We start from the raw sequence: 27519 nt of genomic DNA on the forward strand, positions 1-27519 counted from the left end.
CAGACTGCACTATGCGGGTCTGGGATTGGGATGTGGGAGGGGACAGACTGCACTATGCGGGTCTGGGATTGGGATGTGGGAGGGGACAGACTGCACTATGCGGGTCTGGGATTGGGATGGGGGAGGGGACAGACTGCACTATGCGGGTCTGGGATTGGGATGTGGGAGGGGACAGACTGCACTATGCGGGTCTGGGATTGGGATGGGGGAGGGGACAGACTGCACTATGCGGGTCTGGGATTGGGATGTGGGAGGGGACAGACTGCACTATGCGGGTCTGGGATTGGGATGGGGAGAGGGGACAGACTGCACTATGCGGGTCTGGGATTGGGATTGGGGGAGGGGACAGACTGCACTATGCGGGTCTGGGATTGGGGGGAGGGGACAGACTGCACTATGCGGGTCTGGGATTGTGATGGGGGAGGGGACAGACTGCACTATGCGGGTCTGGGATTGGGATGTGGGAGGGGACAGACTGCACTATGCGGGTCTGGGATTGGGATGGGGGAGGGGACAGACTGCACTATGCGGGTCTGGGATTGGGATGTGGGAGGGGACAGACTGCACTATGCGGGTCTGGGATTGGGATGTGGGAGGGGACAGACTGCACTATGCGGGTCTGGGATTGGGATGTGGGAGGGGACAGACTGCACTATGCGGGTCTGGGATTGGGATGGGGGAGGGGACAGACTGCACTATGCGGGTCTGGGATTGGGATGTGGGAGGGGACAGACTGCACTATGCGGGTCTGGGATTGGGATGGGGGAGGGGACAGACTGCACTATGCGGGTCTGGGATTGGGATGTGGGAGGGGACAGACTGCACTATGCGGGTCTGGGATTGGGATGGGGAGAGGGGACAGACTGCACTATGCGGGTCTGGGATTGGGATTGGGGGAGGGGACAGACTGCACTATGCGGGTCTGGGATTGGGGGGAAGGGGACAGACTGCACTATGCGGGTCTGGGATTGGGATGGGGAGGGGACAGACTGCACTACGCGGGTCTGGGATTGGGATGGGGAGAGGGGACAGACTGCACTATGCGGGTCTGGGATTGGGATGGGGGGAGGGGACAGACTGCACTATGCGGGTCTGGGATTGGGATGGGGGGAGGGGACAGACTGCACTATGCGGGTCTGGGATTGGGATGGGGGAGGGGACAGACTGCACTATGAGGGTCTGGGATTGGGATGGGGGGAGGGGACAGACTGCACTATGCGGGTCTGGGATTGGGATGGGGAGAGGGGACAGACTGCACTATGCGGGTCTGGGATTGGGATGGGGGAGGGGACAGACTGCACTATGCGGGTCTGGGATTGGGATGGGGAGAGGGGACAGACTGCACTATGCGGGTCTGGGATTGGGATGGGGGAGAGGGGACAGACTGCACTATGCGGGTCTGGGATTGGGATGGGGGAGGGGACAGACTGCACTATGCGGGTCTGGGATTGGGATGGGGAGAGGGGACAGACTGCACTATGCGGGTCTGGGATTGGGATGGGGGAGGGGACAGACTGCACTATGCGGGTCTGGGATTGGGATGGGGGAGGGGACAGACTGCACTATGCAGGTCTGGGATTGGGATGGGGGAGGGGACAGACTGCACTATGCGGGTCTGGGATTGGGATGGGGGAGGGGACAGACTGCACTATGCGGGTCTGGGATTGGGGGGAGGGGACAGACCGCACTATGCGGGTCTGGGATTGGGGGGAGGGGAGGGGACAGACTGCACTATGCCGGTCTGGGATTGGGATGGGGGAGGGGACAGACTGCACTATGCGGGTCTGGGATTGGGATGGGGAGAGGGGACAGACTGCACTATGCGGGTCTGGGATTGGGATGGGGGAGGGGACAGACTGCACTATGCGGGTCTGGGATTGGGATGGGGGAGGGGACAGACTGCACTATGCAGGTCTGGGATTGGGATGGGGGAGAGGGGACAGACTGCACTATGCGGGTCTGGGATTGGGATGGGGGAGGGGACAGACTGCACTATGCGGGTCTGGGATTGGGATGGGGGAGGGGACAGACTGCACTATGCGGGTCTGGGATTGGGATGGGGGAGGGGACAGACTGCACTATGCGGGTCTGGGATTGGGATGGGGGAGGGGACAGACTGCACTATGCAGGTCTGGGATTGGGATGGGGGAGAGGGGACAGACTGCACTATGCGGGTCTGGGATTGGGATGGGGGAGGGGACAGACTGCACTATGCGGGTCTGGGATTGGGATGGGGGAGGGGACAGACTGCACTATGCGGGTCTGGGATTGGGATGGGGGAGGGGACAGACTGCACTATGCGGGTCTGGGATTGGGATGGGGGGAGGGGACAGACTGCACTATGCGGGTCTGGGATTGGGATGGGGGAGGGGACAGACTGCACTATGCGGGTCTGGGATTGGGATGGGGGGGAGGGGACAGACTGCACTATGCGGGTCTGGGATTGGGATGGGGGGGAGGGGACAGACTGCACTTTGCGGGTCTGGGATTGGGATGGGGGAGGGGACAGACTGCACTATGCGGGTCTGGGATTGGGCGGAGGGGAGGGGACAGACTGCACTATGCGGGTCTGGGATTGGGATGGGGGAGGGGACAGACTGCACTATGCGGGTCTGGGATTGGGCGGAGGGGAGGGGACAGACTGCACTATGCGGGTCTGGGTTTGGGATGGGGGGAGGGGACAGACTGCACTATGCGGGTCTGGGATTGGGGGGAGGGGAGGGGGAGACTCTGCACGTTTTCATGTTGGAATGTAGACTAATGCCGCAAAGTTTCAAAGAAGGCAATGCCACTGCTTTCTAGCATCAGAGAACCAGATTCGCTCCCAACCTCCAGCGCTGTCTGCGTTTGCCCATTCTCCCTGACTGTGTGGGACCCCCCCTCCCCCTCCCGCGGCTGCTCCAGTTACCACCCCCCCCATCGCAAGGACGTGCACGGTCAGTGAGTTACTCAGGTAGAATCGGCGGGGAGCTGGCAGGAATGTGGGAAGAATTAAATTAAATGCAAACGGGTCAGCACAGAGTAAGTGGGCCAAAGGGTCTCTGTGAGACATACCCTTCACCCCCCTCCCCCCCGACTTCCTCCCCTCTGAGACACTCACCCCCTCGTGGTGGCCGATCTTCTGGTAGTACTTGTACCAAGACTGGAAGTCTGGGTTCTGTTGGTACCACTTGATGTGTCGCCGAATCCGGCCCGAGGGATGTCCCAGGAAGTCCACGGCATCACGTGGATCGAGCCTCACCCCCTCGTCGCCCTTTGCTGCCAGAGAGAGGTCATTGTCAGGGTCAGGTGAGGCTCAGAGGGAGAGTTCATCCCCGGGGTCAGTTATGAGTGAATATAAAACCGGATCTTGCAGACAGGTACTACATTGGGGGAGGGGAATCTGCAGCTGGATAAGACAGGGGCTGAGGGGCGTCAGACACCAGAGGATTTCTTTTCAAGGTTGGAGAGGGAAAGTTGAAACGTGACGTCAGGACATTTTTGTTAATGCAGCAAGTGGTAGGTGCCCACAATGGGTTTCCTGGTAGTGGAAGCAGGCAGTTTGGTGGAGGTGAAAGGGTTTTTAGACAGACACGTGGATATGAAGAAAATGGAGGGATCATGGATCAGAGACAGGAAGAGGAGATTTGTTATAAAGTGTCATCAGGATCGACACACATACTGGGACGTCCAGAGCTGTATTGTTCCATAAACTTTGCTCTCTCTGAGAGGGGAGAGTTCACCTCTGGGGTCAGGGGCAGTGTTCACACCGAGAGGTAACGACCCTCAGGGAGCCAATGGATTTCCAAACCCCGCGTACATCTTTACCCTGGACACACTGAACCTCCCCTGGACAAGCATACACACCCCCTCAGGGCTGGGTCTGTGTGTCAGCGGTCTTGAAGCTGCAGCCGAGCCTTGGTCTGTCCCTCAGAGCAAACCCCGCACACCACCCGACAACCCCCCACCACTGCTGGGATCTGACTGTCAGCCACCACACAATGCCATCCCACTGCACACCTCCCGACAACCCACCCCCACCCCACTGCTGGGCTCTGACTGTCAGCCACCACACAATGCCATCCCACTGCACACCTCTCGACAACCCCCCCCACCCCACTGCTGGGCTCTGACTGTCAGCCACCACACAATGCCATCCCACTGCACACCTCCCGACAACCCACCCCCCACCCCACTGCTGGGCTCTGACTGTCAGCCACCACACAATGCCATCCCACTGCACACCTCCCGACAACCCCCCACCCCACTGCTGGGCTCTGACTGTCAGCCACCACACAATGCCATCCCACTGCACACCTCTCGACAACCCCCCACCCCCACTGCTGGGCTCTGACTGTCAGCCATCCCACTGCACACCTCTCGACAACCCCGCACCCCACTGCTGGGCTCTGACTGTCAGCCACCACACAATGCCATCCCACTGCACACCTCCCGACAACCCCCCCACTGCTGGGCTCTGACTGTCAGCCACCACACAATGCCATCCCACTGCACACCTCTCGACAACCCCCCACCCCCACTGCTGGGCTCTGACTGTCAGCCATCCCACTGCACACCTCCCGACAACCCCCCACCCCACCACTGCTGGGCTCTGACTGTCAGCCACCACACAATGCCATCCCACTGCACCCCTCCCGACAACCCCCCCACTGCTGGGCTCTGACTGTCAGCCACCACACAATGCCATCCCACTGCACACCTCTCGACAACCCCCCACCCCCACTGCTGGGCTCTGACTGTCAGCCACCACACAATGCCATCCCACTGCACACCTCCCGACAACCCCCCACCCCACTGCTGGGCTCTGACTGTCAGCCATCCCACTGCACACCTCCCGACAACCCCCCACCCCACTGCTGGGCTCTGACTGTCAGCCACCACACAATGCCATCCCACTGCACACCTCCCGACAACCCCCCCACTGCTGGGCTCTGACTGTCAGCCACCACACAATGCCATCCCACTGCACACCTCTCGACAACCCCCCACCCCCACTGCTGGGCTCTGACTGTCAGCCATCCCACTGCACACCTCCCGACAACCCCCCACCCCACTGCTGGGCTCTGACTGTCAGCCATCCCACTGCACACCTCCCGACAACCCCCCCACTGCTGGGCTCTGACTGTCAGCCACCACACAATGCCATCCCACTGCACACCTCCCGACAACCCCACCCCCCCCACTGCTGGGCTCTGACTGTCAGCCATCACACAATGCCATCCCACTGCACACCTCCCGACAACCCCCCACCCCACTGCTGGGCTCTGACTGTCAGCCATCACACAATGCCATCCCACTGCACACCTCCCGACAACCCCCCCCACCCCACTGCTGGGCTCTGACTGTCAGCCACCACACAATGCCATCCCACTGCACACCTCCCGACAACCCCCCACCCCACTGCTGGGCTCTGACTGTCAGCCACCACACAATGCCATCCCACTGCACACCTCCCGACAACCCCCCACCCCCACTGCTGGGCTCTGACTGTCAGCCATCCCACTGCACACCTCCCGACAACCCCCCACCCCCACTGCTGGGCTCTGACTGTCAGCCACCACACAATGCCATCCCACTGCACACCTCTGCTGAAGTCTCACCTTGGATTTATCTCTGTATCTGATGTGATTAGCCACCATTTAACGCTTTTCGTCATTCTGACCCTCGATTCCCACTGTGACTGTAGGTTTCTGTATCTGTCAATCCCCCAGTGTTTTCAGCCTTTGTTTCCAGCGTCCCTGTGTCTGTCCTGTACACTGGGCCACATCGTCTCTCAGTGCTGACCCTCCCTGGCAGAGTCACAGCCTGCCCTCTCCGCACCTAGCACACCCAGCCGTGCCTTACAGAGCCTCACAACGGGCGGATTCTGCTCATAGCTCACAACCAGGTGCACAAAGCCACTCCTCCTTTGCCTTCCACCAGCTCCCCACTCACCTTCACCACTGGGGAAACTCAGACACGGCAAAGCACTGGGACCGGATGGAGTGAACCCCAGGGTCCTGAGGGAGTGTGCTGAGCAGCTGTGTGGAGTTCTCCATTGTTTTCTCCAATCTGAGTCTCACGTGTGGCCCCGGTACCCAAGAAGGGCCAAATGAAAGTCTTGAATGACTACAGTCCAGTGGCCCTGACCTCCCACATCATGAAGATCCCGGTCAGATCAGCCCTCGATCTACTGCAGTTTGCCTACGAGGAGCACATTGGAGTCGATGATGCTGTCATCTATCTGCTGAACAGAGCCCACTCCCATCTGGGTAAGCAGGGCGGCACTGTGAGGGTCATGTTTTTTCTATTTCTCAAGGGCCTTAATACCATACGGTCCTCATTGCTGGGGGAGAAGCTCCGTTCAATGCAGATTGGCACTCCCATTGTGTCCGGGATAATGGACCACCTGACTGGCAGACCACCGTTTGTGCAGCTTCAGAGCTGTGTGTCAGACACGGTTATAAGCAGCACTGGGGCCCCACAGGGGACTGTATTGGCTCCCTTCCTGTTTACCCTGTATACCTTGGACTTTAAATACGACAGTGAGTCATGTCATCTGCAGAAATTCTCTGATGACTCAGTAATTGTTGGGTGTGTAAAGGGAGGACGGGAGGATGAATACAGGTCCCTGGTGGAGGACTTTGTCAAATGGTGCAAGCTGAATCATCTGCAGCTCAACATCAGTAAGACAAAGGAGATGCTGATGGGCTTTAGGAAGACTGAGCCTGCACTGCTCCCTGTTACTATTGATGGTGAGGACGTGGATGTGGTGAGGACCTACAAGTACTTGGGGGTGCTCCTGGATGACAGACTTGAGTGGAGCACCAACACAGAGGCTGTGTACAAGAAGGGTCAGAGTCACCTCTACTTCCTGAGGAAACTGCAGTCCTTTGGAGTATACAGGCCTCTCCTTCACACGTTCTACCAGTCTGTTGTCGCCAGTACAATCTTCTATGCGGTGGTGTGCTGGGGCAATGGCATCAACATGGGTTATCCCAACAGGCTCAATAAACCAATTAGGAAGGCTGGCTCTGTTATAGGAATCAAACTGGACATGCTGGGGGCTGTGGTAGAACAAAGGACCCCGTGGAAAGTCCTGGCAATTCTGGACAAAGTTTCTCACCCTCTGCAAAGTGCACTATATGAGGTCATTCTCACCCTCGGCCATTAGGCTCAATAATGAGTCAACCTATAGCCGGGGAAGTGATGGCCCCCTTCTGTAAGACTGTTTGTGGTAATTTATTTTTTATCCTTTCTAATATTTATAGCTGTGCACTTGTAATGCTACTGTGACACTGCAATTTCCTTTAGGATCAATAAAATACAAGAACATAACATAAGAAATAGGAACAGGAGCAGCCATTTGGCCCATAGAGCCTACTCCACCATTCAATAAGATCATGGCTGATCTGACCATGGACTTATCTCCATCTACCTGCCTTTTCCCCATAGCCCTTAATTCCCCCACTGTACACAAAATCTATCCAACCTTGTCTTAAATATATTTACTGAGGTAGCTTCCACTGCTTCATCGGGCAGAGAATTCCACAGATTCACCACTCTTTTGGAAAAGCAGTTACTCCTCATCTCCATCCCAAGTTTATTCCCCCAAATCTTGAGGCTATGTCCCATAGTTCTAGTCTCACCTACCAGTGGAAACAACTTTCCTGCCTCTATCTTATTTATCCCTATCACAATTTAATACGTTTGGATAAGATCTCCTCTCATCCTTCTGAATTCCAGCAAATATAGTCCCAGGCAACTCAATCTCTCCTTATAGTCTAACCCCCTCATCTCTGGAATCAACCTGGTGAACCTCCTCTGCACTGCCTCCAAAGTCAGTTTATCCTTCCTCAAGTAAGGAGACCAGAACTGCATGCAGTACTCCAGATACGGCCTCACCAGTACCCTGTACAGTTGCAGCATAACCTCCCTCCTCTTAAATTCAATCCCTCTAGCAATGAAGACTAACATTCCATTTGCCTTCTTAAAAGGCTGCTGCACCTGGAAACCAACCTTTTGCGATTCATGCACAAGCACTGACAAGTTCTTCTGCACAGTAGCGTACTGCAGTCATTAACCATTTAAAAAATAATCTGATCTTCCATTTGCCTCCCAAAGTGGGTGACCTCGCGTTTACCAACATTGTACTCCATCTGCCAGACCCTTGCCCACTCACTTAACCTATCTATATCTCTCTGCAGTCTCTCCATATCCTCTACACAACTTGTTTTTCCACTTAATTTAGTGTCATCAGCAAACTTAGATACACTACACAAGGCCCCCGCTTCCAGATCATTAATGTATATTGTGAATAGTTGTGGGCCCAGCAGCAACCTTTGCAGCACACCGCTCCCCACTGATTGCCAACCAAAGAAACACTCCGGTATCCCAACTCTCTGCTTTCTATCGGTTAACCAATCCTCTATCCATGCTAATACATCACTCTCAACTCTATGCATCCTTATCTTATGGATAAGTCTTTCATGTGGCACCTTATCAAATGTATTCTGGAAATCCAAGTAAATAACGTCCATCTGTTCCCCTCTATCCACTGCATCATGCTAACACTTTACACAGATTCCTGCCTCCTCGACCAGCCCCTCGCACACCCACTGGCATCCTCTGCACACTCACACCTCAGACACTCGAACGTCACATGTCCTTCCTGCCCATTCTGCCACACCCTGGGGTTGACGGGTGATTCTTACCTGGTTTGAAGAGGTCGAGCAGACTGACAGCCTGGGCCCAGTCTGTAAGGGAAGGGCATGAGTCTGCGTTAAGGCTGGGACATGAAGCAAACATTGAAACACAAACATATGCATCAACAGGCTTCCTGCCAAGTGCTGGCAATGGGTCATCAACTGCTCGATCTATTGTCCATTAAGCTCTGTGCTGGTCCGGGCATTCACCATCCCAGATGAATAGCCGGGCAAGAGGTGGAAAACTGTCACAATTACATAATTACAAACCCATGGTACAGGAATGGCAGCCCATTGGTCACAAACCCAAAGCAGAGAGGAGTTATCGAGCAGCATAGAGGAGAGATGAGAGGCGGGTGTTGTGAGGAAGTAAGTTCGTAGGAGCAGAACGTGAAGATGTGCAGGTACAGAAACTCCAGTGACACTGCAGAAACTGTGAGACCTATAGACTGCAGCCAATTAAAACAACTGTTGAGGTCACATTTGGAATATTGCGTTCAGCTTGATAACCGTGCTGTAAGAAAGATGCTTTTCAGCTGGAAAGAGTGCCAAGGAGATTTCCAAAGATGCTGCCAGGACTCGGGGGGGGAAAGGTTGAACGGCATTGGGCTTCATTCACTGGAGCTTCGGAGAATGAGGAGTTGACCTTATAGATGTGTAGAAAATCACAGGGTAAATGCTCAGACTTTTTCCCAGGTTAAGGGCGAGAGGTGAGATACTTCATTGGAGCCCGAGGGTCAAACTTTTCGGTTAGACTCTAACTGAACAGAGGGTTAGAAATTAGTCATTATATGGAACAAGCTGCCAGAGGAATTGGTTGAGGAGGGTACATTAACAAAATTTAAAGGGACTTGGGCAGGTATATGGATAGCGAAGGGACTTTACACCAAAAAAGAAAAATAGCTTGCCTCTTTTTAACTGTGCCTTCACCTTGTTACGCCAAAGCCTGTCACGTCAAAGCCTTCACACTCTATCACTGGCACACTCAAACAATGGCCGCTCCACTTGAGCTTACCCTCCTTTTATTTGCAGCTGAGGTCAGGCCTCTGACACCAACACTTCCCATGCCTGCGTGGCCCAAAATACCAACCTTGCCCAAATCTGCTCTTCTCATTACCACCATCACGGAGGAGGTACAGAAGCCTGAAGGCACACACTCAAGAATTCAGCAAATGCTTCTTTCCCTCTGCCATCAGATTCTTGAACTGTGATTTACAGCAATTTTATGCCTTTGAATTGTACTGCTAACACAGAACAGCAAATTCCACATCATGCAAATCAGAGATAATAAATCTGACTCTGAGTGATTTTGACCATTTACCTTATCCATGCCTTTCAAAATTTTATGCACTTCCATAAGGAAGCCTCCTTCACTCCAGGGAAAACAAGACCAGCCTATCCTATCTCTCCTCATAACTAAAACCCTCAAATCCAGACAACGTCCTGATGAAACTCTTCTGTGCCCTCTCTGGAAGTCACACAACCTTCGTAGGGTGACAAAATCTGCTCAAAATTCTCCAAGCACAGCCTTGGCTGTGTTTTGTACAGCTGAACTTGGAGGGTGAAGGTTGGGGGGGTGGGATGATATTTTGAATATCTTTTCCCATTGTCAGATGTGGGCATTTGTGGCAAGGCCTCTTGAGAAGGAAGTCCCACAGTGCAGGTATGCAAGGAATACCTGGTGAAGGAATGGTAAGAAATTCCCCAGGAGAAACTAGAAGGGTTACATTCCCAACCTCTGCCGTGTAGTAGAGCTCTCCCACTGGGTGGCAGAGGATCTTGGAGCAGCACAACTTCAAGCCCTGCTCTAGTCCTAATCAACTGCACTCGCTTCTGTTCCCCACAACCAGGGAGGAATTGCAGCCTGTCTTGGCTCTCAGGAGCAGCGTCCTCATGTGGCATTATGACGAGAGATCAGGAGGGAGCTTCACCTGGTGTAGGGTGGTCACCATCTGCCTTCTCTTGCACATTGAGTATACAACTCCACTTGTCAGATTAACATAAAACATAGGGCATAGAATATAAAACAGTACAGGCTCTTCAGCCTATGATGTGGAGCCAACTTATGTAAAGATACTCCATAACCAACCTAACACTTCCCTCCATTTTTCTTACATCAATGTGCCTGTCTAAATGTCCCTAATGTATCAGCCTCCGCCACCACCCCAGCAGTGCTCTCTATGTATGTAACCTGCCTTTTACATCTCCCCTAAACCATTCTCCTTCAAAGGATGCCCTCTGGTATTAGCCACTGCCCCCTCAGTAAAAGGTTCTGGCTGTCTACCATATCTTCGCCGCTTATAATCTTACACACAGCTATCAAGTCTCCTTTTATCTCCTTTGCTCCAAAGAGAAAAGCTTTAGATCACGCAACCTTTCCTCATAAGAAATGCTCTCTAATCCAGACAGCATCCTGGTAAATCTCCTTTGCACCCTCTCTAAAGTTTCCACATCCCTCCTAAAATGAGGCAACCAGAACTGAACATGATACACTAAGTGTGGTCTAACCAGAGTTTTGTAGAGCAGCAATGTTACCTTGCAGCTGTGATCTCAATCGGCCATCTAACAAAGGCCAGGACAACACACACCTTCTTAAACTCATCATCAACTTGCATGGCGACTTTGAGGGATCTGTGGACTTGGAAAGATCTAACCAAATGAAACCCTGTGCATATTCTGCAATGCTACAGTTTCACCATCCTGAATTTGACAAAGGTAGTGTTGGGATGTGATGTAGAGGATATTATCCACCAATAACTCCACCAGTGGGTCTGGTGCAGCCAGTACACAAGTTGATTGTTTGAAGGAACGATCCAGGACTCACTGTGACATATCCGAGGCATTCCCAGTTTTATTTTGGTTTTCAGTGATTGAACTCCCCTGTAATTACTGAGGTGTGATTATCCTAAAGTTGAGAAATAGTTTCCCCACTGTTACTTGTTCCTTTGTTTTTACTCCTTCATTCTATTTTCCTCGGTCTTCACCTTCCCCTGTGGGATCAGGTTTTCTCCATTTCTTCTGGCCGTACCTGCACTAATTCAGACAGCACCAACTTCCCTTTTTGCAAGCTCCTCTGTTCAAAAAGAACAAACCCACTTCTCTAGTCAGCCCACAGAACTGAGAAATTTTAGTCAATCTCTCCTACGTACAAGAGAGTGAGGGGATGTGGTGACACTGCGAGATGCCTTCAGCAGAGACGGTGATTGCATTCATTTTTATCGTTCTATTCTCTGAAGCCTGTTCTCAGCTTCTGCCCTGTGACTAGGGAGGAGTGTTTCTACGTTGCTGTCTGTCATCTCCGTCAACAATCTGGATGATAAGGTTGTAAACTGGATCAACAAATTTGTGAACTACTCCAAACTGGAGGGCATAGTGGGCAGCTAGGAAGTCTATCAAAGTTTGCAGTGGCATCTGGATCAGCTGGAAAAATGGCAGATGGAATTTAATGCAGACGGGTGTGAAGAGTTGCCGTTTAGGAGGACAAACCAGGGTAGAGCAGTATGGAGTGCAGTAAAACTGAGGGATCTGGGACAACAGATCCATAATTCCTTGAAAGTAATGGCACATGTAGATGGGGGTCATGAAGAGAGCCTTTGGCACTCTGGGGTACTCCTATATTGAGTACAGGAGATGGGACGTTATGTTAAATTGTATAAGGCTTTGGTGAGGTATTATGTGTAGTTCTTGTAATCTACCTACAGGAAAGGTATCAAAAGATTGAAAGAGCACAGAGGAAATTTACAAGGACTTGAGGACCTGAGTTACAGGGAAAGGTTGAATAGGTTAGGATTTTATTCCCTGGAGCGTAGAGGTGTACAAAATATGACGGATATGGATAGGATTATTGGAAGCAGGCTGTTTCTACTGAGGTCGGGTAAGACTAGAACTGGGAGGTCAAAAGATAAGGGTGAAATGTGAACTATTTCAGGGGAACCTTCTTCACTCAGAGGGTGGTGAAAGAGTGGAACAAGCTGCCAGAAGAAGTGGTGGATTCAACATTTAAGAGAAGTTTGGAGAAGTACCTGGACGGAGGGTTATAGTCCAGGAGTGGGAAAATGGGAAAAATAGTTCGGTTTCTGTGCTGTAGTGAGTTACGGCTCTATGACTGTTGACCAGACCTCTCACAAACTGAAAATGAACTACTGTCCTTGCACTTCTTCTGTCTGTTTGCACAGCACTTTCTCTATAACACATCGATCCTGCATTCTGTTTTCTTGTTGTTCTACCTCAATGTACATATGCATGGAAAGATATACCAAGAATTCTTGCAAACTGTATCACAGTACATGTGGCAATAATAAGCCAATTCCAATGCCAGTAAAGCTGCCACACCTGAAGCTGATGGAGACAGAGTGCTACAAGGGTTCGTCAGCTCCTGCACTCTTTGCCCAAGATCCTACATGCCTTCACAAGCCCTAGGAGCACCAAGGCCCAGGGAGCCCGGTGCTGCATCATCTCTACCTGCCCCTGGGGTCAGGGAGCTTCCAGCTGTCTGACCAATGGTGAGGTGAAGCTGGGATGGCCTGCAGAAACGATTCACCTACCTGGTATGACGATCACTGCCAGGAGTGTGGTAGTGAGCCAGCCCAAGGACTTTGTGCTTTGCTGAGCTGACATTACCCTCGGTGATTTGGTATCTGTGAACGAGAGGTAGACTGGGTCAGAATCAAGCTCATATGGCACTCCCCACAGCAGTACCGTGCAAAGACTGAAACATTACTATAAATTACAGAATAAGTAAATAGACCCCCCCTCAAAAAAAAAGCTTTACAAGATGGTGTTCAGGAGTTTAGAAATCTGATGGCAGAGGGGAAGAAGTTGTTTCTAAATTGTTGCGAATAGGTCTTCAGGCTCCTGTAACTCCCTAATGAGACAAGAGTTTGTTGACCTAATGGCCCCTTTTTAAAGAACATAAAACAGTACAACACTGGACAGGCCATTCAGCCCACAATCATGTGCCAATATATAATCATTGTCCTCCTCCTTTGGCTTTGCTTCAGCCTTGTGATTATTCCAGAAGGGTGAAGGAGATCGAGGGTGGTTTGTGCTGGGCAGAGATGCCCACCAACCAAACCCTTCTGTGTTTTCCCTTGCAACCACAGGGGATGTAACGCCAGTCCTTTCACCCCTGTCCTACTGACCCAAACCATCTCCCCAGGTGCAGCAGTGACCCTCTTGCACTTCTTCCAACCTTGTACCTGAATTCAGAGTTCACAGTGTGGTCTCCTCTGCACTGTAGAGACCAAACACAGACTGGGTGATTGTTCTGTGGAGCATCTGCAGTCAGTCCACAGGGGTGACCTTGAGCTTTTCCTTCCCTGGAACTTTAATCCCTCACCCCACCCTTGCTCTGTCACTCCGTAGCTTCTGAGTCACACATCTATGGCTTTAGCTCAGCTCACTTTCCCCCGATTGGCGACACCCCCTCTGCACCTTAACAAGATTCCTTTCTCCTTCCCTGTTCTGACAAAGGTCTTCGACCTGAAGCGTCGACCCTGTTTCTCTCCCCACAGCGGCTGCCTGACCAGGTGTGTAGGAGCAGAGGGAGCCAGGGGTACAGGGTGCGTGGAGTACTGGGCATGCCGAGAAAATGCTTCGGATGGGTACGCAGTTCTGGGATCTATCAGCAGAGGCAGGGAGTGAAGCAGAGAGTTCACACTGAACCCTGGTGGAGGATTATATCCCACCATTGTAGGAAAGGTGGGAGGCATTAGAGAATCCAGCAAGGACTGTTTCTGGGATAAGGGTCTACAGTTATGAAGATAGATTGGACGCATGGGAACTTTTACCTGGTGAAGTGGAAGGCTAAGGATGAATTAAATAGCATATAAAATGATGAGAGAGCTGGAGGCAGTGGGTACTGTTCCTTAGTGGTGGAGTGAGGAGTAGAGGTCAGAGGGAGAGAGTTAGGAGTAACACAGAGAGAAACCACATGGTCAGAAGCTGGGACTTGCAGATGTGATGGAGGCCAATTCCACTGGGGCCTTCAGTGGGAACTAGTTCAACATGTGGTGGAGAGTTACAAGCTGAGGAGAGAGGACTGGGGTTAGATCGAGTGAGTCCTCTGGTATGGAGATGGCTAAGGTTATACAGCTGATATATGAAGAAGTGAGGTATGGGCCCGAACACAGAACAGTACAAGCCCTTTAGCCCATATTGTTGTGCTGAGTCTTCAAGATTAAACTGACCCTTCCTCGATCTGGAGCAGATTCCAGAGCTGGGTAACTCTGTCTGGGTGAAGGTTCCCCTGCCATGATGTCTCTCCTACTCAGCCGTCGAACCACAGGATGGTTCTGTGCCGTCTCCATGCCAGACAATTCACTCGATCTAACCCCAGTCCTCTCTCCTCAGTTTGTAACTCTCCACCACATGTTGAACTAGTTCCCACTGAAGGCCACAATGGAACTGGCCTCCATCACATCTGCAAGCGGAACATCCCAGCCTCTGACCTCGTGTGAGGTAACGTGATTCCCCTCTGTGTCACTCTCTCTCTCCCCTACCTGTAGTTCCCTCCAGACCCTCAATGTCTAGAACAGGCCACTTCCCACTGTAAACACAGAAACTGAACTGAGAGTGATGTGGCCTCTCTGTTCTGTGAGCCCTGAGGTGCCTGACCACGCTGAGGTGGGAATGGAGGACGCTGCTGTGGGTCAGGAGGATGCCCTGGGCTAGGTTGAGAACTAGTTTGTGGCACACCTTCCCCAGACTTACAATGCTCCTGGATCATTCTCACCACCTACCGTCACTGAAGTAATCTTCACCAACCCTCCTGGCAAGGGTTATTCAAAATTATCTGGATATAATGATTTGGCGTTACGCCTTCTTACGACAGAGCCCACTGCTGTTCAGCCTGCTTGCCGCTCACGTCCTGTTTGTGTTTTTGCACAGCCTTTTTATTAGTTCCTAGCTCTTAGAATGTATGCCTCCTGATTCAGCCTGCAATTCAAAGGGAAACCCCGCGGGGAGAAGGGTGGGCGGCAGTCCAGTGCTCCCCTGCCAGCCCTTTGATGATTTGTCCAATTAGCCCTGTTGCCGGCACTTACCACAACTCGGCAAAGCGCTGCAGTCTGTGAGGCTGACATGATCCTCCTCAGTCACCCTTCTAAATCTGTTTTGTCTGGCCACCAATGTTCCTGGTGCAGGAACTGCTCCGTGTCCCAGTCCCTCTTGCTCACAGGCTCGTTGTGGGAACACGGGCAGAGTGAAAGCACCAGGGTCAAGCAACTGACCCACGTTTAACACCATCATCAACTAGAGCCTCTTCCACATTCTGTTCATCTCCCATGACCTCCTTGGCATTAAAAATGTATTCTTCCTTTCCAGTACTGATAAAGGGTCTCGGCCCGAAACGTTGACTATTTATTCCCCCATGTAGTTGCTGCCTGACTTGCTAAGTTCCTCCAGCATTTTGTGTGTGACCTCAAGATTTCCAGCATCTCCAGAATCTCTTGTGTTTAGGAAATGTATCTACCCCCTTTTCTTGCCCTCCCCGCACTCTGTGGAAGATAATCCATGTGTTCCCCACCTACTGGGTGAAGAAATCTGTTACCATCAGAGTCATAGAAACGGCCTCCCTTATCCATCCCAGTCCCGTGTACCAGTGTTCAGTCCACAGAAACGGCCTCCCTTATCCATCCCAGTCCCGTGTACCAGTGTTCGGTCCACAGAAACGGCCTCCCTTATCCATCCCAGTCCCGTGTACCAGTGTTCGGTCCACAGAAACGGCCTCCCTTATCCATCCCAGTCCCGTGTACCAGTGTTCGGTCCACAGAAACGGCCTCCCTTATCCATCCCAGTCCCGTGTACCAGTGTTCGGTCCACAGAAACGGCCTCCCTTATCCATCCCAGTCCCGTGTACCAGTGTTCGGTCCACAGAAACGGCCTCCCTTATCCATCCCAGTCCCGTGTACCAGTGTTCGGTCCACAGAAACGGCCTCCCTTATCCATCCCAGTCCCGTGTACCAGTGTTCGGTCCACAGAAACGGCCTCCCTTATCCATCCCAGTCCCGTGTACCAGTGTTCGGTCCACAGAAACGGCCTCCCTTATCCATCCCAGTCCCGTGTACCAGTGTTCGGTCCACAGAAACGGCCTCCCTTATCCATCCCAGTCCCGTGTACCAGTGTTCGGTCCACAGAAACGGCCTCCCTTATCCATCCCAGTCCCGTGTACCAGTGTTCGGTCCACAGAAACGGCCTCCCTTATCCATCCCAGTCCCGTGTACCAGTGTTCGGTCCACAGAAACGGCCTCCCTTATCCATCCCAGTCCCGTGTACCAGTGTTCGGTCCACAGAAACGGCCTCCCTTATCCATCCCAGTCCCGTGTACCAGTGTTCGGTCCACAGAAACGGCCTCCCTTATCCATCCCAGTCCCGTGTACCAGTGTTCGGTCCACAGAAACGGCCTCCCTTATCCATCCCAGTCCCGTGTACCAGTGTTCGGTCCACAGAAACGGCCTCCCTTATCCATCCCAGTCCCGTGTACCAGTGTTCGGTCCACAGAAACGGCCTCCCTTATCCATCCCAGTCCCCTGTACCAGTGTTCGGTCCATAGAAACGGCCTCCCTTATCCATCCCAGTCCCGTGTACCAGTGTTCAGACCATAGAAACGGCCTCCCTTATCCATCCCAGTCCCGTGTACCAGTGTTCGGTCCATAGAAACGGCCTCCCTTATCCATCCCAGTCCCGTGTACCAGTGTTCGGTCCATAGAAACGGCCTCCCTTATCCATCCCAGTCCCATGTACCAGTGTTCGGTCCATAGAAACGGCCTCCCTTATCCATCCCAGTCCCGTGTACCAGTGTTCGGTCCATAGAAACGGCCTCCCTTATCCATCCCAGTCCCGTGTACCAGTGTTCGGTCCATAGAAACGGCCTCCCTTATCCATCCCAGTCCCATGTACCAGTGTTCGGTCCATAGAAACGGCCTCCCTTATCCATCCCAGTCCCGTGTACCAGTGTTCGGTCCATAGAAACGGCCTCCCTTATCCATCCCAGTCCCGTGTACCAGTGTTCGGTCCATAGAAACGGCCTCCCTTATCCATCCCAGTCCCATGTACCAGTGTTCGGTCCATAGCTTTCCATACTTGGCTGATTCACATTCTCATCCATAGTTTCTTCAATGTGGTGGAACTCTGGGCCATCAGCAGCCCCTCAAGCAGTGTGTTCCAGATTCTACCATCTCTTCAAGAGAAAGAGGCCACACAGTAGCGTAGCGGTATTAGAAAGCCAGCAGCCTGGGCTCAATTCCCGTTGCTGCTTGTAAGGAGTTTGTATGTTCTCCCTGTGATTGTGTGGGTTTCCTCCGGGTGCTCCAGTTTCCCCCCAAGTTTCCAAAAATATACAGGTTAGTAGGTTAATTGGTCACGTGGGTGCAATTGGGCAACATGGGCTCATTGGACTGGAAGGCCCTGTTACCATGCTGTACCTTTACATAAAAATAAAGATTCCTTCAAACATCTCCTATGCATCCAATCCATCTGGTCCTGGTGGAATTTTGCAGGTTTCTCTGAGATTCCTTCCAATTCACCTGAACTTCAATGTGCAGATGTCTAACTGTTTAAACCTCCCTCCCCATCAGTCCCAGAAATCAAGATAGGAAACATTCCTTCCTCAAACTACATTCAAACTCTAATTGGGCTGGCCATCGGCAGCAGGTTGCCGTCTCTCATCGACCCAGATCCTCTCACGGTGAAGGGCAGCAACTCAGCTGCTGGGCCTGAACGCTTGCTGTCAATTACTCCTGTACTAGGACAGCAAGTTTCCCTTCTCCAGCTCTGCCAATAGTTTGTCAAATGCCCTTTTAAACATGCAACAGTGGATCCCAGACCCACAATGCTGTACTGAATTAAATAACTAGTTTAATTAGTTTGGCACAAGTCGGGGTAGGAGTTGGTCATCTGGCATGTCAAGCCTGCTCTGTTCCAGCTACCTGCCTTTCCCCCAGAACCCTGAATTCCCCCACTGTGCAAGGATACATCTAACTGTGTTTAAATATTTAGTTAGGGTAGCCTCTAGCTCTTCTTTTGACAGAGAATTCCACACATTCACTACTCTCTGGTTAGACAATGTCCACGTCTGTCCATTCTCTGCACTTTCAAGTGTCCGTCTAAGAAAGCCCTATTACATCTGTCTCCACCAGCACACCTGGAGCGTACTCCAAGCGCCCATCACTCTCTGTGTAAACAAACTTGCCAGTACTTCTCCTTTGAACTTACCTCCGCTCACTTCAAATGCATTCCCTGTTGTATTAGACACTTTGATGCTGCGAGAAGGATACTTGCTGTCTAACAAATCTATGCCTCTTATAATTTTATTAACCCTCACCTGGTCTCCCCTCATCCACCATCCCTCCAGAGAAAAACCCAAGTCTGTCCCACCTCTCCTTTAATTCGAGCAGCATCTTGGTAAATTTTTTCTGCACCCTTTCCAAAACCTCCACACTCTTTCTATGTAGGCTGACCAGAAATGAATGCAATATTCCAGATATGGGCTAACTAGAGTTTTATGAAGTTGCAACGTAACCTTTTGAACTCAGTGCCTCAACTCGTAAAGGCAAGCATATCATTGTCCTCCTTTGCCACACTATCGGCTTATGCAACCAACTGTCAGGGGGCTCTGCACTTAGAACCCAAGCTCCCCCTGCCCATTGACATTTTTCAGGGTCCTGCTATTAACTGTCCTTTTTAAACTTTCCCTTTACATTTGATTTTTCAAAGTATAACACCTCACACTTTCCTGGATTAAACTCCATCTGCCATTTCCCCACCCACGTCTGCAACTGATCTACATCCCACAGTGTTCTTTAGAAGACTTCGACGCTATTCACAAGTCATCATCTCACCACCCCATCTATGTTTTTATCCAGGTCATTAATAATATCACAGAGAGCAAAGGTCCCGACATGGAACACCTCAGTCACAAACCTCCAGCCAGAATTAGTCACATTCACCACTATCCTTTGCCATCCATGGACAAGCCAATTCTAAATCCCAACAGCTAATTCACTGTAGCTCCCATGCACCTTAATCTTCTAGATGAACCACACCCCCATGAGGGAACCTTGCCAAACACCTTACTAAGATCCACAACTCTACCTTCCTCACCTCCTCAAAGAACTCAATGAAGTTAGTAAGACATGACTTTGCCTGCACAAAGACATGCTAACTGTCCCTAATTGGGCCATGGTTTTCCAAACGCTCATAAATCTTATCCCTAAGAATGCTCTTCTGTAATTTCCCTACCACAGACATGAGGCTCACCAGGATTATCCCCAAAGAACAACATTAGCTTCTCACCAGCTCTCTGCAACCTCAACTACGTCTAGAGAAGACATGAAAACATAGGCCAATGCCTCAGCAATTTCATTTCTTAACTCTCTCGGTATGCTGGTACATCCTGTCAGGACCTGGGACTTATCTATCTTAAAGTTCTTTAAGAGACCCAATACTACCTCCTTCTTTCAAAACGCCCGAGCATATTAACACAATCAACAATTATCTCCCTATCCTGCAGGTCTTTCTCCTTGGTAAATACTGATACAAAGTGTTCATTTTGGAACTTTCCCACTTCCATGTGTTCTCTCCTTCATTCCTGAGTGGTCTGATGCTCTTGCTCTTGATGTGTATACAGACTTCTTTTTAATTCTGATTGCTAGGAATTTTTCATGGCACTTCCTGACACTAATTCCTTTCTTGAGTTTCAGCTTCTTCATAACCCTCAAGAGCCCCATTTGATTTTAGGTTCCTAAACCCTAGTCAAGTTCCTTTTACTTTCTTAACTAAATTTGTCACCTCTCTTAAGGTTCCTTTACCTTGCCAGCTTTGTCTTTCCTTTGTACTGGACATACCTGCACTGTGCTCTCCGCAGTTGGTCTTTAGACACCCTCCACCTCTCAGATGTGGAGTTCTACGAGTTGTTAGCAGTGGGTGAACTGTGATCATCTCTGCTCTATGTGTTACCAGTGGGTGAACTGTGATAATCTCTGCTCTATGTGTTAGCAGTGGGTGAACTGTGATCATCTCTGCTCTATGTGTTAGCAGTGGGTGAACTGTGATAATCTCTGCTCTATGTGTTAGCAGTGGGTGAACTGTGATCATCTCTGCTCTATGTGTTAGCAGTGGGTGAACTGTGATAATCTCTGCTCTATGTGTTAGCAGTGGGTGAACTGTGATCATCTCTGCTCTATGTGTTAGCAGTGGGTGAACTGTGATCATCTCTGCTCTATGTGTTAGCAGTGGGTGAACTGTGATCATCTCTGCTCTATCTGTTACCAGTGGGTGAACTGTGATCATCTCTGCTCTATGTGTTAGCAGTGGGTGAACTGTGATCATCTCTGCTCTATGTGTTACCAGTGGGTGAACTGTGATAATCTCTGCTCTATGTGTTACCAGTGGGTGAACTGTGATCATCTCTGCTCTATGTGTTACCAGTGGGTGAACTGTGATCATCTCTGCTCTATGTGTTACCAGTGGGTGAACTGTGATCATCTCTGCTCTATGTGTTACCAGTGGGTGAACTGTGATAATCTCTGCTCTATGTGTTACCAGTGGGTGAACTGTGATCATCTCTGCTCTATGTGTTACCAGTGGGTGAACTGTGATAATCTCTGCTCTATGTGTTACCAGTGGGTGAACTGTGATCATCTCTGCTCTATGTGTTAGCAGTGGGTGAACTGTGATCATCTCTGCTCTATGTGTTACCAGTGGGTGAACTGTGATAATCTCTGCTCTATGTGTTAGCAGTGGGTGAACTGTGATCATCTCTGCTCTATGTGTTAGCAGTGGGTGAACTGTGATCATCTCTGCTCTATGTGTTAGCAGTGGGTGAACTGTGATCATCTCTGCTCTATCTGTTACCAGTGGGTGAACTGTGATCATCTCTGCTCTATGTGTTAGCAGTGGGTGAACTGTGATCATCTCTGCTCTATGTGTTACCAGTGGGTGAACTGTGATAATCTCTGCTCTATGTGTTACCAGTGGGTGAACTGTGATCATCTCTGCTCTATGTGTTACCAGTGGGTGAACTGTGATCATCTCTGCTCTATGTGTTACCAGTGGGTGAACTGTGATCATCTCTGCTCTATGTGTTACCAGTGGGTGAACTGTGATAATCTCTGCTCTATGTGTTACCAGTGGGTGAACTGTGATCATCTCTGCTCTATGTGTTACCAGTGGGTGAACTGTGATAATCTCTGCTCTATGTGTTACCAGTGGGTGAACTGTGATCATCTCTGCTCTATGTGTTACCAGTGGGTGAACTGTGATCATCTCTGCTCTATGTGTTACCAGTGGGTGAACTGTGACAACTATTTGTGTGAAGTCAGTGACAGGAGAGCAGATCTGGTCACTGAGAAGAAACTACCAATAGTTTAATAAAAGGAAGTGTGCACTAACATAAAACAAAGAAGAGTACAGCATAGTACGGGGCCTTCAATCCAGAATGTTACGCTGAACCTTTAATCTACTCCACAATCAATCAAAAGCAGAACCAGGTTTAATACCACCGGGATGTATCATGAAATTTGTTAACTTGGCAGCAGCAGTACAATGCATTACATGATAATATAGAAAAAAATAAATAGGTAAATTAATTACAGTAAATATGTGTATGTGTGTATTAAATAGTTAAATTAAAACAGATTAATGTTAATAAAAAAACAGTGAGCTAGTGTTCACGGGTTCAATGTCCCTTTCGGAATGTGATGGCAGATGGGAAGCTGTTCTTGAATCACTGAGTGGGTTCCTCCTGGCTCTTGTGCCTCCTTTCTGATGGTAACAGTGACATGTCCTGTGTGTTGGAGTCCTTAATAATGGACACCACCTTTCTGAGGCACCACACCTTGAAAATGGACATTCCCTCCTATATAATCTAACCAGATGAATCTAATCATTTCCTCCTACATAACCCATAACTCTCCATGTTTCTTTCATCCATGTGCCTGTCTAAGATACCCCTAAATGTCCTCATTATATCAGACTGTACTGCCACCACTCCAGTAGTGCATCCCAAGCACCGTGTTAAAACCCCCCACCTTTGACATATCCCCTTGACTTTCCTCTACTTGCCTTAAAAGGGTGTCCTCTGGTATTAGCTATCGTCCTGGGGAAAAGGTGTTGCCATCCACTCTGTCTTTGCCTCCTAAAATATTATACTCCTCTATCAAGTCACCTCTCATCCTCCCTTGACCCAAAGGGTCAAGCCCCATCTCATTCAGCCTTTCCTCATAAGACATGCTCTCTAATCCAGGGAGCATCCTGGTAAATCTCTCACCCTCTCTAAAGCTTCCACATCCTTCGTATAATGAGGCAAGCAGAACTGAACACAATACACCAAGTGCGGTCTAACTAGCTTTTTATAGAGCTGCAACATTACCTCATGGCTCTTGAATTCAGTCCCCTGACTAATGAGGCCAATGTACCATAGACCTTTTTAACCACCCGATCAACTTGGCAGCAACTTTCAGGGATCAATAGTCTTGGATCTGAAGGTCCCTGTTCCTTCAAACTGCTAAGAATCCTGCCATTAATCTTGTACTCACCTTTAAGTTTGATCTTTCAAAGAGAACCACTTCACACTTCCCTGGATTGAACTCCATCTTCACTTCTCAACCAGCTCTGCATCCTGTCTATGTTATATCATAACCCATGATAATCCACAACACTACCAACCCTCATATCATCTGCTCTAGTAAAATATGTCTTAAGGTCTATAATGTCAGATGTCCCCTGGAAGAGTGTTTGGAGGGGGCACTGGCTTTTTCTATGGGTGATCTCAGTCAACATTGTGTCCCAATAAAGATATGCAAGGACTGTATATGAAGGCAGATTCTGGGAGAAGTTGTGTGGAGTTCAGTCTTCATTAGTCAGCTCTTCCCGGCACCCCCATACCCTATGTCTATTACATACATCAAGGTCGAAGACTTCACATTTTCATAAATTGTAGTCCATCCGTCCACATCTCTCTGAAGCTCCTCACACCCCTGTTCATACCCACAGCCTGAGTAAAGGTAGAACCAGCTCCAGTACAAGAGAAAAGATGCCATTGAGATAACCAGCACTTACCCCTGAGCTGACATGTAAAGGGAAGACATGTTCTGTGTACAGGAGAGCCCAGGGGAGGTATACCCACAGAATACAAGGGCTAGAAGTTTTCAGAAGAAAGCTGGTTGCATCACAGCCTAGTATGGAAGCTCTGATGCACAGGATCGCAGGAGCCTGGTTATAGACTCTGCCCGTTCCATCAAGAGGACATCTTCAAAAGGTGGTGGCTCAAGAAAGAGGCATCCATCATTAAGGACCTTCACCATCCAGGACATGCTCTCTTCTCATTACCACCATCAGGGAAGAGATACAGGAGCTTGAAGACCCACACTCAATGTTTTAGGAACATCTGCTTCTCCCCCACTATCAGATTTCTACACTGTCCATTACCCCATGAATACTACCTCACTATTCCTCTTCTGCTCTATTCTTTGTAATTTAAAGTAATCTCTATGTCTTGCATTGTATTGCTGCCACAAATCGACACATTTCATGACATATGTCAGTGATAATGAACTTGATTATGATTCTGCTGATGTCTCATTGATATAAGTCAGGTGGGTCGAGGAAACATGGAATTTTCTGAGTTAAACAACAGGAAAACTTTGCAGCTTTATCATAGGAAAGATCAATGCAACTATGATGGTTGGCTTTATTCTGACCACTTGTTGTTAATTCTGATATTTTATATCCATTTTCTTCCTTAATCTGTATTTCTTGTTCTAATGAGGAGCTCATTAAACCACGGGCAGTGCCTTTACACAAGGCATGTCCTGTGATCTTTAAATAGCTCAAGGCTAGAAAGCAAGGTGGAATTCCACTGCTCTGCAGTGTCTGTGTGAAAAGTCTCGATTTCACCCTTCCCTTTACAACATAGACGGGCAGTCCTGAGCCTATGATCCAGGCAGTTGATGATACAGTCAGTCCCATGCATTCTCAGTCTAAGATAAACCTTTGCGTTTCAGCAACTGCCTCATGCACAGAGTAGGGAACTATTCACTCCACTCCCTCATGCTATAGGGGATGATGTCAGGATGTGCATATAACCATTGACCGTACATAAAACCTGCTTTTAGAGTCGCGTATCATACAGAACTTCAGCCCACCCCGTCCAAACTGACTACCTTTTCCAGCACCGGGCTCCAGCCTTCTCTGACATGGGATTCAGATGCTTGTCTGGATACCTCACCAAGATGGTGAAAGTCTCTGCCTCCACCACTCCCTCGGGCAGTGGGTTCCAGATTTCAACTCAGCCCTCGGGTGAGAAAACTCTCCCTCAAATTCCTTCTGAACCTCTTATCCTATACAGTACTTCTACCCTCCGATCTTTGATGCCTCCTGCTAGGGGGAGAGGTTTCTTGCTCTCCATCCTATCTCTGCTCCTCATAATGTTATTCACCTCCCTCCATCATGCCCTCCCTCAGTTTCCTCTGCTCCAGGGAGGATCGGCCAGCCTCTCCAGTCTGTCCTTATAACTGAGCTCCTCCATCTTGGGCAAGATCTTGGGAAACTTCCTCTGCAACCCTCCCCCCCCAGTACAGCCTACTCCTTTTTTATATGGTGACTGTGGCCTGAACAATGTTTTGTGAAGTTGTACTAAGACGTCCCTGCTCCTAATGCCCTGGCTAATGAAGACAAGTATCTCGAATGCCTGCCCCCCTCCTCCTCTCACCGTGTGCTACCACTTCCAGGGATACACCAAGATCTCTCTGTTCTTCATTCTCCTGGGATCTGCACCATTCATGGGCTGTGTCCAACCCTCACCTGGCCCCCTAAATGCACCAATTCACACCTATTGGGATTAAACTAAATGCCATCAAGATTGTGGAGATGCAAATGGAGAAATTTGTCTCCTCTCCACCCACTCATCATCAAGAACTCTACAGTTAACACTATTTCAACATTCACGTTCCCATGCAACATTATTTCCCAGGACCTGATATGGGAGAACCTTCATTAACACAAAAAGCTCGACAGAGGTCGTACTTCTTGCGGTAGCTGAAAAAAATTCCACCTTCCCCAGAACATGCCGGTGCAATCATAGAAAGCATCCTCACCTATTACTGTCTGGTTTGGCGCGGCATCCTCTCACAACCACAGCAAACTGTCAGATCAGCACAGTGTCTGCAGTCTGCCATCACTGCCAGGCTTGTACGTGTCCAAGATAAAGAAGAGGGCAGGACAATCACCGTGGACACGACCCACCCTGCAAACCGCCTTTTCCAAAAGCTCCCTTCTGGAAAGCGCCATCATTATCCTTGTGTGACGTAGGTCACCATGGTCTTTCCACGACCCTGATTGTCCTTGCAAATGTTTCTACAGAAATGCTTTGCCATTGCCCTCTTCTGGGCAGTGTCTTTACAAAAGACAATATTGACCCTATTGTCAATACTCTTCAGAGATTGTCTGCCTGGCGTCAGGTCTTATGATATCCACCACCCGCCCACGTGGCTTCACATAACCCTGATCGGGGACGGGCGCCTTATACCTTTGATACAGACCTATCTCCACCCCGCTATTAAAAATAAATACTTCACGCCATCTTAAAACTTTCTTCCCCCCCCCCCGTAGTTAATCTGATCTTCTCTGACTATTAACCCCCCCCACCGCCGCACTGTAAATACTTCAACCACTTTTTACAATGCTGCTTGCATTGTAAGTACTTGCGAGCACTTATGTACTTATATATAATTCATTCCATATCCGTACTTTAACCTCCAACTTTATTTTATATAATTCTTTATTATTACTGCATGTCGCGCTCTGACCAACACACCCCAACGAATTCCCGAAACAGCGAATAAAGTGTATTCTTGATCCTTTACCAATGTCCGGCTTTATTCCGCACGGACACAACGCAAAGATAGCGGGGAAAAGGAACAGAGCATCCCGACAAAAACTACCTAAACTTTGACATGCGGTGACCTGACTCTGCAGTAACCAGCTGCCTGGAAGCCCAGGTCCGCACTAAGCAAGGTTCCGACCCGCTTTCAGTGGCCACTAACCCGACCATCCGCCGGCTGTCCCGGTCCCACCCGGACCACCTCCACCCACAACCTTGTCCCAGACTGGTTCCGGGGTTTGTCCGAGAGCGGACGCTCAGGCTCGGGAAAAACTCGATCACCTGGGCTAGACCGGCGCTCAAAAGGAGCGTTGTCCCGGATCCAATCCTGTCTGAAGCCCGGGTCAACTCCGAAGGGACCAAGTGACCCAAAGAACACCATCCCGCCCTCCATCACCACCTCAAATCCTGTTCGACAACGTCCCGAGCGGCCGTCGCTTCCCCAGTGGAAGAGGGCCGAGGACTCACCTGGACCGGGACCGGGACCGGGACCGTGAGGAACCGTTGAAGATTCCAACCGCCCAGCAGCATTTATATCGCCCAGTCCACTACACTGTCTATACAGACACGCCCCAGCCATAAACACCCCTCCCATCATAGACCCACCCCATTATAAACATACCCCTCCCAGTACAGACCCACCCGCCATCATAGACCTCAACGTAAACACATCCCTCCCAAGCTTCCTCTCCCACTGGGAACCATTCCCGACCAACCGGCAGCTCTCGCCTGCACCCATCCTCATTTAGCTGCTCTCCTAGCATGAGAACCACACCCTCCACACCACAGCTCCCTCCTCTCCTATCACCAACATGGAGGCAACTCTCTCCTGTCTGACACCACTCACGCAGGCCACCCTCCCTACACAGACATGCCCCTAATGTCACCCATCGACCCTCCTCTTACAAATGTAACTCAAACTCCCTTTCTGCTCATGCCTCCCACATCCTCCCCACC

General features: G+C 50.2%; 1 protein-coding gene across 1 annotated transcript in view; it reads right to left on the reverse strand.

Annotated features, from left to right (window-relative positions):
* The window catches only part of and3 (actinodin3), a 30363-nt gene extending 14434 nt beyond the window's left edge, over window positions 1–15929 (reverse strand). Inside the window, exons 1-4 of the mRNA XM_073050281.1 lie at window positions 15728–15929; window positions 13229–13321; window positions 8694–8735; window positions 3101–3258 (exon numbers count right to left, since the gene is read on the reverse strand). Coding sequence (XP_072906382.1) covers window positions 3101–3258; window positions 8694–8735; window positions 13229–13321; window positions 15728–15929 — 495 coding nt within the window. The remainder of the gene's footprint in view (window positions 1–3100; window positions 3259–8693; window positions 8736–13228; window positions 13322–15727) is intronic.
* Window positions 15930–27519: the final 11590 nt, after the last annotated feature.

This window comes from Hemitrygon akajei, chromosome 7 (assembly GCF_048418815.1).
Source record: "Hemitrygon akajei chromosome 7, sHemAka1.3, whole genome shotgun sequence".
Classification (NCBI taxonomy): Eukaryota; Metazoa; Chordata; class Chondrichthyes; order Myliobatiformes; family Dasyatidae; genus Hemitrygon; species Hemitrygon akajei.